Source organism: Monodelphis domestica, chromosome 8 (genome assembly GCF_027887165.1).
Source record: "Monodelphis domestica isolate mMonDom1 chromosome 8, mMonDom1.pri, whole genome shotgun sequence".
NCBI lineage: Eukaryota > Metazoa > Chordata > Mammalia > Didelphimorphia > Didelphidae > Monodelphis > Monodelphis domestica.
The window spans coordinates 32487477-32505633 of NC_077234.1; the positions used below are offsets into that span (position 1 = coordinate 32487477).

Consider the following 18157-nt stretch of genomic DNA (forward strand, 5'->3'; position numbering starts at 1 on the left):
TGGGTTAGTCAACAATATGATAGTTCATTTTATATTTTATTATTTTTCCCTCCAATGAAAAAGGAAATATAAGAACTGTGAAAATGTATGTTAAAATGGGTAATTGAACAGAGTTGAGTCAAGTCATTAAGCATTTATTAAGGGCCTACTATGTGCCAGTTATTGTAGTTCTGGGGACACAACAAAAGGCAAAGATCATTCTTGTTCTCAAGAAGTTCTTCTGAATGGGGAGAGAGAACATATAAATAGTCATGTGTAAACAAGGTATTTACAGGCTAAAATGAGATAATTTCAGAAGGAAAGGTATTAACATTAAGGGGAATAGGGAAAGAAGGCTTTATATGAAAGGAAGAATTTTTGTTGATACTTGAAGGAAGCCAGAGGAGCCAGGGGGTGGAGAGGAGGAAGAAGAAATTCCTGATATAGGGTTCAATCATTGAAAATGCTTAGGATCAAGAGATAAGAGGATCATGTTTTAGAATCAATAACAAGAAGGCACTGGAATACTTGCAGAAGTGTAAAATATGAGAAAACTGGAGAAGTGAGTGGGGACCAGGTTAATTGCTTTGATTTTTGAGGCAATAGGGAACCATTGGAGCTTGTTGAATAGAATAAGAAGACTCAAAGTCAAGAGAACAAATGGGAATGAATTCATGAGATGGAATATCCTACAAAGAACTATGTAATACCCAAATTGTCTTCAAGAAACTATTCCAAAGGGTCAATTAAACTTTATAAGTTATGTGTTACTGATCCACTATGAGAAATGTTGGGGTCACAAAGATAAATGAGGGTAAATAGAGGCCCCTATCCTCAAAGAAGTTGGTAAGTCCATTAGCAAAGGTGAATAAGTTTCAAAATAATTTCTAGGCTCTCCCCAGAATGGCAGATCTCCTTATCCAGCTAAGACACCTTGAATCTGAATTCATCTTAAGTGATCCTATCCACTTGATGCCCTTTTCTCTTTGTAGCTAGAAGTTATGGTTGTATCTACATCTTTTTCATCAATATAATCTAAATTGTTATCTATATTTGTATTGATATCATGTTATATCACTTTTCAATGATCAAAAATTAAATTTTCTCCCCAAACATTCTTATCCTGCTGAAAAAAGAAATATAAAATCTATGAAAATGTAAGCTAGAAGTGGGTAGGTAATTGAATAGAGTCAATTCATTAAGTATTTGTTAAGGACCTACAGATTATCTATCTATCTATCATCTATGTCTAAGTTTATACATATACATGTACAATATATGTGTGTGTGTGTGTGTGTGTGTGTGTGTGTGTTTAATTGTTCTATGAACTCTGGGGCTGGGAATGAGCAGAAATGCTTTAATGTACATAGTCCAAATCTGGATATACTTTCATCCATGAAATGGGGAAACCAAAGTTCACCTATCTGAATGCTGGGGCAAAAGAGAATGAGGGCAGAAGAATGTCAAATAAAGAAGACCAGATTGAGGGTCAGGAGAAGTGGGGACAAGCCCCTATATTACCATTAACTTGCTAGGTGACCTTGATCTAGTCATAGTCTCTCTGCTTGGCTTTTATTTTTCTTTTCTGTAAAATGAAAGAGTTGGACTGGATGAGTTCTTAAGGTCTCTTCCAGTGCTCGTGCCCATTTTGTGCCTCTGAATCACTGCTTCTGTGGTCAAGAGATAACTGTGGCCTCCCCCTCCTCACCCCTGGTCAAAATGGGAAGGCAGGATGACCTTGAGAGGTACACTGAGTTTTTCTTTTCTTCTCTTTGGCTTCTTATGAGTAGATTGTGGGCTGGTGATCGCCGGTTTGAAAAGAGTCCAATGTTGCTCATGCTTTTCTGGAAAATGTAGGGGAGGCTGATTAAACAAAACATCTCAAAACTAATCTTTTACTGGAGGTATGATAGTGGCAGAGAAAGAAGGTTGTGTACTTGAAGGGCACAATCTCCACATTTGTGCTGAATTAGTGGGTGGAGGAGGGGGGCACAAAAGAACAGAGTTTGGTTTTATCTCATGCTGTATTCTTTTTGTAATCTGGGTTGCAGATTGTCTTTCTATACAATGTACTCAATGTGGACTGTAACTTCTTAAATGTTTGGCAGGACATTCGTGCCCATTACCTCACATGCTGGGTAGTACAGCAGGGCTGCCGCACGGCCGTCAGGAGAGGCAGAATCAGTACTGCCATTGATTCTTGAGATGGGGCCCCCACAAAGGACTATGGAACACCCAGATGTGCAGCTCTATGGAGACTGAATGGGGATTGTGGATTGTATGCTTCTCCAATGCTGTCGATGGCCTGAATAGCATCTCTTGAGGAATCCATGTTTCTCAATATCATACAGAATGTCAGTTTCAGAGAGCGAGCTTTGTGTACCAAGCATTGGGGGAAGGGAGGCTTGTGGAGGGAAGGACCAGTCTCCTCTCCATACTCTAGGCAGAGCCATAACTAGACTGTTTTGTGCCCAGGTCAAGTAGCACAAACATCACTAAAGCAAGTAGGTGAAGGGGTGGAAGTGGTACATTTCCTGACTAGAGGGAGATGGAGACCAAGGGCTACCTCCTCAGTTAAGGTCCTTGCTGGGAAGCTGCATGAAGAGAGCAGGCAAGGGGGGGGGGTAGGTGAAGAACTCATCCTAGACTGATTCCTGAAGGCTTCCAATTATTAAACTAATTAATTATTGTTGTGAATAAGGTACTAATTTCTGCTGTTTCTACACAGCTTAAAGGACTGCAAGAGCTATCAATACTCTCTAAATTGTGTGCCTTGGGTCAAATTCCTGATTTCCCAGTTTTGGTTCCTACTCTGACCTTTGTTGAAGGGAAAAATGAAGAAATGTCAAGCTTTCAGAATGTTGCAAAACTCTTTCTAATGGCTTCTTCAAGCACCATAGAGCCAGAGCTTGAAGAAACTTTAGAGTCCAGCCTCCTCATTTTATTGATGAAGAAAGTGAGACTCAGAAAATTCAAGGTCAAATGGGTAGGAAGTGATAGGATTAGGATTTGAACACAGGTCCCATGACTCCACATCCAATGTTCTTCCTTCCTTCCTTCCTTCCTTCCTTCCTTCCTTCCTTCCTTCCTTCCTTCCTTCCTTCCTTCCTTCCTTCCTTCCTTCCTTCCTTCCTTCCTTTCTTCCTTCCTTCCTTCCTTCCTTCCTTCCTTTCATCTTTTCTCTCTCTTTCTTTTCTAAGACAGAAGGGTGGCAAGGACTATGCAATCAGGGATTAAATGACTTGCCCAGGGTCACACACCTGGCTGAAATGTCTTAGGCTAGATTTGAACCCAGACCTCCTGACTCCAGGCCAAGAACTGTTTCTACTATGCTGCCTACCTAGCTGCCCTGCAATGTTCTTTTTACTTGTATCATGTTGCCTCCCCATTTCTTGGCCTCTGACAGTAATTTTAAAGAAACTTTTACCTTCTGTCTTAGAATTAATAGTAAGCATTGCTTCTAAGGTGTAAGAGCCAGGCAATGAGGATTAAGTGACTTGCCCAGAGTCACACAGCTAAGGAAGTGTCTGAGGCCAGATTTGAACTGAGGACCTCCCATCTCTAGGCTTGGATCTCAATCCAATGAGCCACCCAACTGCCCCCAGCTTGCTCCCAAGGATCTTACATTTTACCAGGGTGAAACGTCCTTGATGAAAGGGGGTGAACAGGGTAAAATGGCCAGAATGAATTTCAATTGCTATCACTGGGGATATTTAGCTTGCAGAAGAGAAGAATGAGCAGGATTGGATAGCTGTTTTCAGCTGTTTAAAGGCCTGGATTTAGGATTAGGAGGTCCTGGATTCAAATCTGACCTCAGACGTTTCCTATCTATATGACCCTGGGCAAGTCACTGAGTAACCCCCATTGCTTAGCCCTTACCACTCTTCTGTCTTGAAATCAATACTTAGTTTTGATTCTAAGTCAGAAGGTGAGGGTTAAAAAAAAACAAAACAACAACTGGGGCAATCAGCCTGAGAAGTAGAGGATCTCTGAGCTGGGAAGAGACCACAGAGGCCATTTAGTTAATTGAATACATGGACAGGAATTCTCTTCCCTAACACCCCCAACATTGCTCTTTGGCACTTTGTTTGTAGATCTCTAGGAAGAGGGGCATTTTGTGGGAAAGAGCATTTACCCTTTCTGGAACAGTTTGGAAAGGACACTGGATTCACAGTTAGGGGATTGGGGTGGCTGTTCCCTTATACTTGTTGGGGAAGCCATTTAACATCTCAGAGTCAGTTTCCTCATTTATCAAATAAGGGATTTGGACTGTCAACTCCCAAGATCCCATTGAATTTGAAATCCTCAGATCTTAGGTTACTGGTTGGTCTTGTGTCTTGACCCTAAAAGGGAACAGGAAGTGATGAAAGAAAGCCTGGGATGAGGAGCACAATGAGGACACATTTGCATCCTAGTCCTGGTTCATCCACTATTTAGCTAGCTGTGGGGTTTGGGGCAAGTAGCTTCACTTTCTAAGCTGGAGTTTCTTCCTCAGTCAAATGGATTAGATAATCTCCAAAATCTCTCACAGCTTTGACCTTTATAGATGGATTCAGAGCTGGAAGGAACCTTGGGGCCTGGGATGGGGAGAGTGGGGGGGCCATCTCATCCAAAGTCCTTTTTTGACAGATATGGAAACTGAGACCAAGAGAGGCAAGGTGGATTGCCCAAGGATTCTTTGAGCTATAACTTTAAGAACCCATCATGGGGAGATTATCATATAAGTAATCAGATATAATAATATCTATAAAATGCCATATCATAGATATATCCTATATAGATATGATATATTATTAGATTTATAATAGATATATACAGAATATATTTGATATTATTTTAGAAATGGGTATAATATATAATAGTCAGATATAATGCAACCATAGCTATAATATATTAATATAACATATAGATATAACATAGAATAATTATATTATTAACCAGCTAAAATATAATGATACATATAAATATTAATATACAAATGAATATAATAATATAAGATATAGGTTAAAATATCATTAGCTAATTATTATATCTACCTTGCATATAGATATAATATAGATATAGTGCATATAGATAAAATATAATAATATGATAGAGATAATGTTTAGCTAATCATATATATATGAACTTAGTTATATTTTCAACCTGATCCCCTATTGGAGGAAATAATCATAACTAGCATTTATAGAGCACTTTACAGATTACTATTTATAGGTTATCTCATTAGATTCTCATAATGACCTTGGGGATAGGTGCTATTATTATTCTCATTTTACAGATGAGAAAATTGAGGCACCGAGGCAAGTGACTTACTAGGGGTCTCCCAGGCAGTAAGCAGGCTGGATTTGGATTCAGGTGTGACTCTAGGTTCAGGTCTCTATCCATCGAGCAAGCTACCTAATTGCTTCTAGATAATGAGGTTTTTACATTTATTCCCCACTGTGAGAACAGTCTTCCTTTTATTTGTCCTCAGATGACCATCTTTAAATTTATTACCCTGCTTGGCACCACCCATTGATCCATATTCTCCTCCTTAATCATAACAGGATGGTACAGTGGAAAGAACTTTGGATTTGGATCTGGAGACCTAGCTCTCTTACTTAGCTTGAGCAAATCAGTTTTCCTCTCTTGGCCTCAGTTTATTCACTTGTAAAGTGAAGGGGTTGCCCTAGATGACCTCCAAAGAAAGTCCCTTCCATGTTTACTCCTATCCTATGACCTCTTTAATCCCTTCCACCTCTAAATCTGTGACCTAGCATCAGATGGTATTACTCCCCTGGCTCTCTCCCTCAGAGTTAGTTAATGTCTCCCATCACCCCCTTCTTGGTTACAAATTAGTCAGGAGGATGCAGGATACTGAGGACTCCAGAGAGTTCTTTACACTGCATCAGGCTTATCATGCATTGACTTGGAAATAGGGCTTCATGGGATTGGGAAATTCCCACTGCTAAGCAATTGCCTTTCTCCCAGCCCTGGGAAAAACCTTTTCATGAGTCAGGGAATGCAATCACTGAGAGCTTTCCAGCCACTGTGCTCAGTTTGGGCAGTCTTGTCGATGAGTTCTGCTTCCTTTTCGGATTTCACTTCTAAAGTGCCTTTCTGTCCCCATAGTGATGTTATTTAGAGCCTCCAGTCATTTTCATTCCTCATTCCCAGAGGAGTTCCTGACACAGCATTTAACTGGTTGGGTTAATTGATATCAATGACTCCCCTTTCCTGGAGAGGAACTTGGAAAGAGTCCCCAAACTCTCTTGTCTCTGATGCATCATGGGCACCGGGCTTGTGCATGATTATTTGAAACTCAGGCATGCTTTCATCTTTCTGGACCTCCCAGCTTCCAGAGGCTTTCAGTAGTTTCAGAGCTAGATTGGGTGAGGTTACTGGAAGGCCAGTGAGAAAACCGACTCCTAGAATAGAGCAGGAAATGTGTGTGGGGTGGGAGCCTCTGGCACCAAAGATGCTCACTTGCACTTGGAAATGGGTTATGAAATGATGTCATCTGAACATGTGGAAAAAGAGGACATTGAGGAAGCAGTGAAGTTAGTTTCTGGCATCTCTGTTGATGTGTTTAACCCCTATGATGCTCTCTGGAGCACAACCCTGGATAGGGGCTGTAACATGTACCTGTTAGTTAGCGTGTTCTTAAGCCACATTGAAAATAAAAGAAATGGCATCGCTAGTCTTGTGTTGGTTTTCTGACCATTGTTCTTAGGCCTGGGACCAGAGGCAGATTGCCTTAAAAAAATCTGTGCTTCCATGGCCTGTGTGATCTCGAGGAAGTCAATGAACTTCTCCAGACTTCTGTTTACTCTGGAAAAAGAGCTGAAGTTAAGTGAAGTCTAAGATCTATTCCAGATCTAACTCTTAGGATCTCACAAGAAATAGATTGAGGCAGTGATTTGGACAGAATGATAGTACTAGGGATTTATTGGGATCATTGGTTTAGAGAGGGAAGAGACCTTGAAAGTTATCTACCAGAGGTTCTTAATGAGCTCAATGAGCCTGATTTAAAAAAATATTTTAACATCAATATTTTAAAATAAATAGTTTTCTTTGCAGTCATGTGTATTTGATTTCATTCATTTAAAAAATAATTCTAGGTACAGTTAGGCAACTCAGTGATAGAGAACCAGGCCTGAATATGAGGGGTTCTGGGTTCAAATCTGATCTCAGATACTTACTGCTCTTCTCCTTTGGAACTGATAATTAATATTGATTCTAAGATAGAAGTTGAGGGTTTAATAAATACATAAAAACATCCTTCTGAGAAGAGATCCATAGGTTTCACAGACAACTAAAGAAATTTCCCATCCCCCCAAAATTAGGAACCCCCTGATAGTTCAACTTGTCTACAAGTTCAATTAAAAGAAAACTTTTACATGTTTTTAGCTCAGGCCAGATCTGGATATTTTGTAGAAGAAACACACAGCTCACAAGTTCTAGGAGTTCTGACCACCTGTAGCCCTTTCCTTTTTGTACACATGGAAACTGAGACCTATTCATTCTCTAATTGGAGGTGGATAGCATGAGGGTCTCAGAGTGCAAACTGAATCCTTCCTTCCTGACTGAGTTAACAAGGGAATTTGTTTTGCATAATTAAGCAAGTTTGCAATAGTTTTGTTTTACTTGCCTTTTTTATAGATAAGGGAAAGAGAGAATTTAGAACTGAAAATAAAATAAAAATGAAATTAAAAAATAAATTAGGAAAAGAAAAAAATCCATGTTCTAGTGACAGAATTGGAACTAGAACCTCAGGATTCTGACTCCTAGGACAATTAGATCCATTAACCTGAGCTACCTCCCATTTAAAATTCTTATCTTCATTTTTTTTTTGGATTAAACTTTAATTATATCTCCAAAAAAAGTGCATTTTGATGCTAGAGAATATGGCCAATCCAGCCTGGATGTCAACCCCTTTTAATCTGCCGTGATTATCTCTTGCTAATGAATTGTGCAAATAGTTTGTTGGAACATTATTGTTTTCCTGTTGTCTCCCCCATTAGAATGGGAGATCCTTGAGGTCTGTGACTATTTTCCCCCCTTTCTCTATATCCCCAGTATTTAGTACAGTCCTCTGTTCATGATAAATAATAAATCCTTGCTGATTGATATTGATAGTGAGTGGGAGGTGTGATTAGTGAGTTAAAATGGGAGAGTTCAGAAGGGTCTATTGCCAGTATGAAATGAAATCTCTTGGGTTCTTGTTAAAAGAGAATAGAGGCCAGGCCTGGAGACTGGAGGTCTTGGGTTCAAAGTTGGCCTCAGATACATCCCAGCTGTAAGACCCTGGACAAGTCACTTAACTCCAATTGCCTAGCCCTTATTGTTTTACCTTGCATGATGGATGATACTGAATATTGGTTCTAAGACAGAAGGCAAAGGTTATGTAAAAAAAGAGAGAATGATGAAAAAGTACTTCAAGAGTTATATACTTTCTTATTCTGATTTTAATACTTTAGAGATGTGGGTCTGAATTCTAGGCTGGCTATTTACTCTTTGTGTAACCTGGGGCAAGTCAGTTAACTTCTCTGAATCTGTCTAGTTTTCCTCATCTATAATAAGATGGAGTTGAATTAGATGTTCTCTAAAGTCCCATTCAACTCAAAAGTTAATATCCCATGAAATACTACAGTATGTGTAATTTTACTGCTATGGCCATTTCCACTCAGGTGGTGTGCATTCTTCTGTCACTTAGTGGGTGCATTTTGAGAGTTACTACAATCTGGTGATGTGCCTCTTCAAACTTATCTGGATTTAGTAGAAATCTCCTATGAATAACTATGAAAAATGACATCTATCCTCACGAAAGGAAGGGGCCTATTCAGAACACCTCAAATCAAAGGATGATAGAATTAGAATTAGAAAGAACCTGAGAGCATCTAGTCCAGTCCCTCCATTTTATAGATGAGGAAACCGAGGCTCACTGACTTGCGGAGAGTCACACAAGTAGTAAGTGTCAGAGGCAAGACTTGAACTTGAGATCTTTGAATTCTAGAACTGGTACTCTTTCCTTTCAGACCATTTACCTGGCTTTCTCCAAATTAACATCTTAAAAATCAATCTGCTGGACTTGTTTTTATATTTTTATTGTGTAAACTAAAACCATTTCCCACAACAAAGCAATTAGTACCAAAATCAGCTCTTCTAAGTGGTCCTTCTGCAAAGGAAAATTGCAGTATATAAGGCAAGATTTATCTCTTAATTTTCATTTAAGGATCAAAAGAAAATACCAGAGTTTAGATATTAGTTAAGCTTAACAAAATCTGTTTGGGAAAGTTCCTTCATTATTGTCGTTTCGGTTTAATTATCTGTGTAAAAGCTTTACATTACTCTGGAAATTTATAGCAAGACACTTCTGTTCCTGAGTCTCTTTATAAACCCATTTTTAATGTAAAGGCACACAATAAAGCTTTATGTATTTATTAAAATAGACACATTTTGTTAAGTTTAGAATTTCCCCACATTCTCAATAAGTCAATATAATATTAACACTACAGTCATTGGAACATAAAATCCACTCCATAATATATATCTGCATATTTTTTTCTTTCTTTATAACACACAACAAGACCCCATTGTATGGTGCACCAATGGGGATTGAAAACCACAAAAAAGAACACTTTTAAAAACGAATACAGCAATTTCATAACCAAAACATCAGAGAATGGACACCAGAAAATACCATCTGCAGAAAGCAAGTTGTACTTCTCAAGGACCAAACAAAAACAGAAAGTCAATAGAATTTACAAGCTGTATTTATAACATCAGATACGAATCAAACAGTGATTTTCTCTTATATTTCCACAGTGAGAAAGCTAGAAGTTGAATTTCATCATCAGACCAAGTAGAATAAGGACCAGGGATGTCCTCTGCAAACCTTAGGGAGTTGCTTACATAAGCAAAAATAGTTGAGGTATTTATGATTCAGCAACCAAAGAGTATGTTTGCTTTGGAAGATGGGAGCTTGGGATTTCTCCCCAGTTTAGCCTTGCCTTGCTATTTGTCAGGGGAGACATGAGCACAGTCAACTCCCAGGACCCAACATAAGGGGACTCATGCCTTACCTGGCACTATTGCCTTACCTTCACATGAAAATGGAAAGGATAACCCAGAGGTTATACTTCCTGGAAAAATCCAGTGACACTCAGATTCACTGTTAATATCCTTGCTCACGAAAATGGTGCCTGTGAAGACAACTGATGGGGAAAAGGTTAGAGGGGTTACCTAATGCATATGAGTGATCCTTCAGCTGTGTTTGTTTCCTAGTTCTAAGTAATGCTGTGTCTCTTTCCTTGGCCTCTTCTAAGATCAGGAACTCATGCATCCTTAAGGGGTCTGTGGATAGATTTCAGTGGAGGTCTGTGAATTTGGAAGGAAAAAATGTATTTTTTATTTTCACCAATCTCTAATTCAGTATTTCTTCCAATTGTGAATCTAGGCAATTAAACATGATTCTTAGAAAGTGTCCACAGGCTTCACCAGACTGCCAAAGGGTCTGTGACACAAAAAATGCTTCAAAATTCCCAAATTAGAGGGACCCAAATGATTATGAATGGGAGCTGCCAGCTCAAAAAAGACTCAGTTCTCTGCAATGGAATTCATAGATGATTTCCTTAAAGGGAGAGTCTTACAAGTCATCTTTCCTCCATGCATCATAGAAGTCTGCTTATGGATTCTTCCACTATTTAATTGACAGCACAGCAGGTGTCAATTTCCGAGCATATGCCAATATCATCACCTTCCTTAAACTAAGATAGGAATAAAGATAGTACCTTTTATCTTCTGGAACTGGAGAGAAGAGAAAGGAGGCTTATTTTTCACAGAGGAATAAAAAAAGAATCAGAGAGAAAATGAACAATGATATAGTTTCTGTCTCTGGGTTACTCAGGCAGATTAAAAAAAAAGTAAGGATACCTTTTCTTTTTAAGAAAGAAGGAAGACCCCATGGTATAATGGAGAGAGGGTCAATTTGGGAGTGAGGAAGAGCATCAGAGGTGAGATTCAACATCATTTAGGCTGGTGTAAACATTATGTCTGCTAATATTCCACCTGGAGCAAAAGGGGGTGCTTTAAAGGGGGGAAAGAAAGATCTGATCACAAAACATGGAGTTATTCTTTCTTGATCAAGAGTTCTGTCCAGATACTATAGAATGTGAAGGTCACATCATTCAAATCAGCCTGTGATTGGAATGCTTTGAGTCTCAGAAGGGTTCATTAGCTGCCCAGTTCAATCACTATTACTATGCTACAGTCATGGGGTTCAGGCACATTTCCTGGTCTCTGGCCTCTCTCAAGGGAACTGATTCTGATCTGGAGTATTTGACTTAGTTTTGACATCTCTTCTCCCTCTGTGCTTTGGGGATTCCACATGACTATCTTGCCCATCTATGGTTTATTCTCATCCCAGCACAAGCTTGTGGCTTCCTTTCAGACTGTGGATGAGGGGCAAGTCCCCTATCTTGCAGCCTTGGAAAGTAGGACAGGCCAAGGACTTACTCATAGATTGTATTCCAATGTATTCTAAATGATTTCATTTATATCAAACATTTCTGAGAGAACACGAGAAAAATGTTTGTAGGAGTTTCCATTTGGCTTGCGAAGAAACAATGTACTAAAGTTAATAGAAACAATCTTAGCACCTTGAAACTTTGTAAGCCCATGGATATTGTTTACAGATAAGTCTTATCTGATCAATAAAGCAGCTTCAGCAGGGTTTGTAAGTAAGCACTTGGTTAGTTGTGACTTTGGCAAGGGAACTTGAATGTCATTAAAATGGATTCTGGAAGGAATATTCTATAATTTTTATTAATTAAACAAAAGTCAAATCTAAAATAATGAGAGAAAGTAGAGCATAGTAGATAGAGAGCTGGCCACGAGAGTCAGGTAGATGGGAGTTAAAATCCTGCTTCTGACACCTACTGGCTTATGTGATCCTGAAGGCTTAGTTCTCTAAGCAGCTTTCTAAGACTATACTTTTAGAAAAAATGCCATTCTCCTTTGGTAGAGAAAAGTCCCTTATTCATTAGTTTCTTTTTTCTTTTCTTTTTTTAAAACCCTTACCTTCCATCTTGGAGTCAATACTATGTATTGGTTCCAAGGCAGAAAAGTGGTAAGGGCTAGGCAATGGGGGTCAAGTGACTTGCCCAGGGTCACACAGCTGGGAAATGTCTGAGGTCAGATTTGAACCTAGGACCTCCCATCTCTAGGCCTGGCTCTCAATCCACTGAGCCACCCAGCTGCCCTCTATTCATTAGTTTCTAATAACAATGAAACCACAGGTTCAGTACATATCCTTATCCCTTATATTCTCAAGAATTTAGAACAATCTTAATCTGAATTAAGTTATTGTTATTATCTTGTCATATAGACCAAATAACATTATCAAGTCTGATGATGTAGGTTAAAAGAACAATGTAAATGTTATAAGCCTATACCTTTGTTTATGATTTCTGTTGGGATGTCTAAGTAGTTACTTGGTCAGTCAATGACCTTTTAGTGAGTGCTTACTGTTAGGCAATGGGAATACAAATGTAGAGGGAGATAGTCTGTGTCTTTAAGGAGTTTATATTCTGCTGGAATGTAAAAATGTAATAGTCCAAGCTATTAGACATCCTTAATTTGTGGTGAAACTAAAAATAGAACATGAAAATATAATAGAACATGAAAATATAATTTTTTACATACACATATATGTATTTTTAAAGTAGGTCAGTGGAATACAACAAAGGATAGCTCCATCTCCCATTAACAAAAACAAAAGCCCAGACCTGTCAGGTCTTGGCATCCTTTTCTAGTACAATTTGGATAACAGGTATAAGAATTTTAAATTTTGCTGTTTTTTTTCTTTTTCGTGATTACCTAAATAGAAGCTGTAAAAAAGTATAGATTTGTTCAAGGACTTCTCAGTGCTTCTGATGAAACAGTTAATTTCAAACTTGCATCCCATGAATCTTGTGGTTTTGGTCCCAAGAGGCTTATTTTTGTGAATGGAAGCTGATAGAGTCAGAACAACGTTTAGAAATGGAACTCAAACGAGGAGGTCTTAGAACTCCTTTCAATTGTTTAATTCTATTTTAAACACAGTTAATTGGATAGCCTGATAAAACAAACTAAAAATCCTTGTCAAGGAAACAACTCAGGAAGTAGAATCCAAGCCAGTCATTCACAGGATTAATATAGGACCACAAATCAAGAAACTTTGTTTCCTAGCAATTTGAATAGAGTATAAGCTCTCTGAGGCCAGGAACTAAGATTTTTATCTTTGTAACTAGTGCCTGGAACATAGTATGCCCTTAATAAATATTTTTTTGGGCTGCTCTGAATTGAATTCAGTAAACTATTTAATGGAAGAAGTGAGGACTATCAATGCCTTCCAATTATCCACATTCTCCTTCTGATCCATTACTAGAGAGAAAAAGTACTTTTTACTGTTGCTAGAGTTCCCTCTCTGTTTGCAATAGCTCTCTGTGTCACAGGAGTTTGTGATCTACACAAAAGAAATGAACTTCACCAACTATAACACACAAGACATCTTTCTTTTGTTGCCCTTTGATTGCTCTTTACTACCATTTACTCTCTTGCTATTCCAGATGAACTGGCCTACTCATTGTTCTCCTAGCTTTCTGCCATTTCCCATCGCTGTGATTTGATTCAGACTTCTCAGCATATTCAGAATTCACTCACTCCTCACCTTCCCCCCTTAGAACCTTGATCTTCCTTCAAGGCTGATTTTCCACAGGAAGTCTTTCCTGTTATCTTTTCTTTTTCTTTGAAATTTTTAAACTCTCACCTTCCATCTCAGAATCAATTCTAAGTATTGACTCCAAGACAGAAGAGTGGTAAGGGCTAGGTAATTGGGGTTAAATGACTTGCCCAGGGTCACATAATTATTGTCATCTTGTACTGTTATTTTTCTCTCTTTTCTCAAATTACCTTGCATTTCTTTATTTATATTCCAAAAAGGGAGGAAGAGAGCAATACAAGTGGAATAATCATTGACTAGGGAGTTGGAGGACCTACATTCAAATTCTGCATTTAATGCTTACTACTTCTGTGACTTTGGGACAAATCACAGTCTTGCCAAGCTCCACTTTCCTCATCTATAAAATGTAGGGATTAGACTAGATGTTTTGAGGTCCCATCTAGCTAGCTCTGAATCTATTATCTTTTCATTGAGAATGCCTCTGGGCCTCAATATTGGCATCTGTAAAATGAGGGGGTTAGACTATATGTATGATCTGTAAGTTTTGACATCAATGATTCTCCATTAGAATTTAAGCTCCTTGAGGAAAGAGGCTGTGTTTTTATTTTGGTGTTATAACCGTAGTACCAAACACACTTCCTTGCACACAGCAGGTGATTAATAAATGCTCATTGAATTGAATTGAACTTTTGAACACTGCTAGAGTCAAAAGATCAACTAGTCCCTCCAAATAGATTTCTGTCAATCTCTATTTTTGCTATTTTTAATTTTAATATTCCTTTTTTGAAATTTTAAGATATTTTGTGATTTCCCCTATTTCCCCCCTTGCTGGGATACTAATTCATACTTGCTTTCTTTCTACCAGCTCAGAGAGCAATCTAAAATGTAATTGGATATATTAAAAAATGGTAAGCTTGAGGAATCTTATAATAAATAATTCATCACCTTTTTTCTTCCCCCAAAGGATACCTAGGGCTATCTCCTTCGGTGTGTAAAAGGAACACAAAAGCATGAATTTAATTACCCATCTGCTCTTCAAATTCCTCTTCCCTTCAGACCAAGAACGGTCTCCCATAGGGTAGTTAAGATGAGAAACACATTGATGATTGGAGGTCAAAATCCCAGGGAAGTCAGTCAATGGGCAACCAAAATGTCAAAACAATGAATCTAAAAGTTGTTGTTTTTCAGGAGCAGTGAGAGGCTCAGCTACGGTGCCTTCTTAGGAAATGATCTGGAATGTAATTTTTGATGGCATGGCTCTAACTGTTAAGTGTCAATTTTGGCTCTAGTGATTGGTCAACTGAAGTGGGATTCTCTATCCTTTCTATGGGAAATGATGTTGGGCCTCCTCTGCCTGTCCCTGTACAGAGCAGCTGTCTGCTCACCATCCTCCAAAAGCAAACAAGGAGATTGAGAACACAAAGCTCAGGTGTTTAGAAAGGGAAGAAGAACCAGGACATATTGTTGCGTGATGGAGTAAAGAAAGCAGCAGGTCTACGACAGATGGAGAAAAGCCTTTTTTTTCCTTTTTTTTTTTCAGAATCATTCTTGCAAAGATTTTAGCTGAAAGCGATATGAGAAACAGTTTTGTTTGAGTTTACATGCCAGGAATGGTGAAGCCTGGGGGAGAGGCAGTCAATAACTAAAGAAGAATTTCCAATCAGTTGTGTGTTCCTCCACTACTTTGTTTGGGGTGGGGGTAAGGGTGTTTTTTTTTTAAAAATACCTATCAAAGCCCAGATCTAGTGCCTGCCCTGGAGAGAGCTTTTCCTTCCCTTGGGGCTTCGATGAGGCTATTGCTTGGGGAAAAGTGCTGGAAGATTACCTAGATCAGCTGGTTCTGAAGTGGGGTGGAGGCTTGTGGAATGCTATTACCCGACTAGTCATATGTGAACATTTTTCAGAGTAGCACCCACTAGTCAAATGGTTAGATGTATATCCAAATACTATATAATTTGTTATTTTAAAAACAGAAAAGAATTTGCTGGGAGACCTTAATGATTGAGGAGATCTCTACCTGCTAATATCTTTATCCAGTGATAAAACAAACTTGGCCTAATTTCCCACTGAGTCCCATGAGATTCTAACCCTTTTTTGCCTTCCCTTGTGAGCCTTTGTATTGGCCAGAGATCTTGAGCTTGTTCTGAAAGCCAACGCTTCCACGGATTGTAGATTTCATGAGTGTGGGGACTGCAGACTGCAAAGGAAGTTTTGCTATCATCATTTCTGCCCAGACTCTTCAGACTTCCTTTTTTTTCCCCCCAGAATCCTATTATGTTTTTAAATGAAAACTTTATGGTACCTTAGGCCATGCCATTGAGTCATCATTGGGGGAGGTGTCTCAGATCCACTGATCTTTGATTGGTCCACTGGTGCATGTGGGTGAAGTCCCTTAGTAAACACAGAGGCACCTGTCCAGTCCAAGAATTCAATTTGGTGAGATTTTAGTACATAACATTCCTTGTTAAGAAACTGCCAGCTAACTTGCTTGTACAGGTTCAACTGAGGGGAGGAACTCTTAGCTGAAAGGACTGAGGACATGCCTTATGCCTCCCCACCCCCTGACTCAGAGGATGGGCTGAATCTGGTGACTTGTCTTTCACCCACCAGCTTTGGCACCTCTCTCATTGGGATGGAAGCACTGGGCTGCCCAGGGAGCTTGTCCTATGCTTCTTGGTGACTCAGCAGGCCCATAAAGAACCTTGGAGCCAACTGCTAAAGCAAAGGGCTCAGAACCTCTCATTTAGATCACTTCCAGCAGTTGGAATTAAGAGAGACACTCTGTCAGCCTTGTTGGGTTTGGTTTTGCACTAGTGGGGGTGGGGAGAAGGTGGAAAAAAGAGGGTTAATCATAGGGTTCAGGTTTAACTTTTTACAGAATTCTCTTGAGGAGGGAAATAGCAAGGTAGAGGCTATGATTTGGGGGACTGACTTATGGGATGATTGCAAAATGAGAGCCGAGAAAGCCTTCACCTCCTAACGCCCAGGTTAGCTTGCCCATAATCAGCATCTCCTCCATCCTTTATTTATTTGCTCCTACTCTGGTGAATAATCTAACTCATCATTTGCAATCAGGGCCTCTGAGTTCTGTTTGTGTTTGCCTTTGCTTTTCGCTTTGCTACTTGTCCGGCTGTTTTCCTTTGCCTCTGACATCTGCTGGTAATAGAAGCCTTTGTCTTCGGCTGCTGCGCCTCCCCAGTCCTGCTGGCCCTCACCCTCTGGGCCATAGGAGAAACCGTCTTCCACAGAGAAGGGGTCATCTACGTCGTAGCGCTGGTAGGTGCTCTGGTGCAGGGCCTCTTCCCTGGCACTGATTTCCAGTGTGCTGTTCCATATGCCATATCCGAAGTAAATAAGCATGCCTATAGGGAAGGACACGGATGGTATTAGCTACTGCTTTTTCCATGTCAGATCCAAAAGAGCTGCAATCCAATTAGGAAAACAAAACAAAACAAAAAAGGGGCAGCGAGGTGGCACAGTGGATTGAGAGCCTGACCTAGAGATGTTTGTTCAATCTGACCTCAGATACTTCCTAGCTGTGTGACCCTGGGCAAGTCACTTAACCTCCATGGTCTAGCTCTAACCACTCTTCTACCTTGGAACCAATGCATGGTATTGAGTCCAAGATGGAAGGTAAAGATTTAAACAAACAAAAAAGAAAAACTAAAAAACAAACATACACAAACGGCACTAAATGGTTATATCTTTATGGTCCTGCATTGTTTGGAGGGTAAATCCATAATCTGGACAGATTTTTGAGGATCTACCACATAGATGAGAGGGCCACTAACTGCTAGCTCTACACCTTGGCCCAGTCTTAGCATCCCTGATTCCCCTTTGCTGAGTAGGCACCCATCTCTTGGATGTTCCCTTAGACTGCCGGCATTCTATTCTGCTGTGTGCTCAGGATCCATAAGGCCAAGCCCCTTCTTGCTGCCCTGGGAAAGAGAGAAATCCTGTCCTTTTGGATGGTATTTCTTTTCAAGCTTGAATTTCTCACTGTGTCTCATCTGACTCTCTAAAAAACCCCAGTGAAATCATCCTTCCAGGAGCCAAAGTAAGCAGAGATTTATAGGCCTAATTGGTAATGAATCCTACAGTTAATTATCTGCAGATGTGGCCTGTCACTTCTTAAACAGATGTTTCATCTTTTCAGTTGGATATTTGCTCTTTCTGATTGTGGACTGGAGGATGGGGAAGGGAGGAAGTAGGAGAAATTAGACATAATGTTTGTGGAAAATGGAGGGAGGAGGGTCAATTTTTTATAAAGGGGACCGTATCCCTGGGGTAGAAGATCTTCAGGTGGATATCATAGGATTATAGATTTAGAGTTGGAAAGGACCTTAGAAGTCCCCCTCTTGTTTTATGAAAATGAAAATGAAAAGACAGTGGTCTAGAGAGATCAAAGAATTATGGGTTTATATCTGGAAGGGACCTTAGAGATTCTGAATTCAACCTTTTTATTTTATAGATGAG

At 39.4% G+C, this 18157-nt stretch overlaps 1 protein-coding gene across 1 annotated transcript in view; it reads right to left on the reverse strand.

Moving 5' to 3' along the window:
• Positions 1-9349: 9349 nt before the first annotated feature.
• The window catches only part of SLC7A14 (solute carrier family 7 member 14), an 80073-nt gene continuing 71265 nt past the window's right edge, over positions 9350-18157 (reverse strand). The window contains exon 7 of the mRNA XM_056808481.1: positions 9350-17043. Within this exon, the coding sequence (XP_056664459.1) occupies positions 16718-17043 (326 nt within the window). The 3' untranslated portion in view covers positions 9350-16717. The remainder of the gene's footprint in view (positions 17044-18157) is intronic.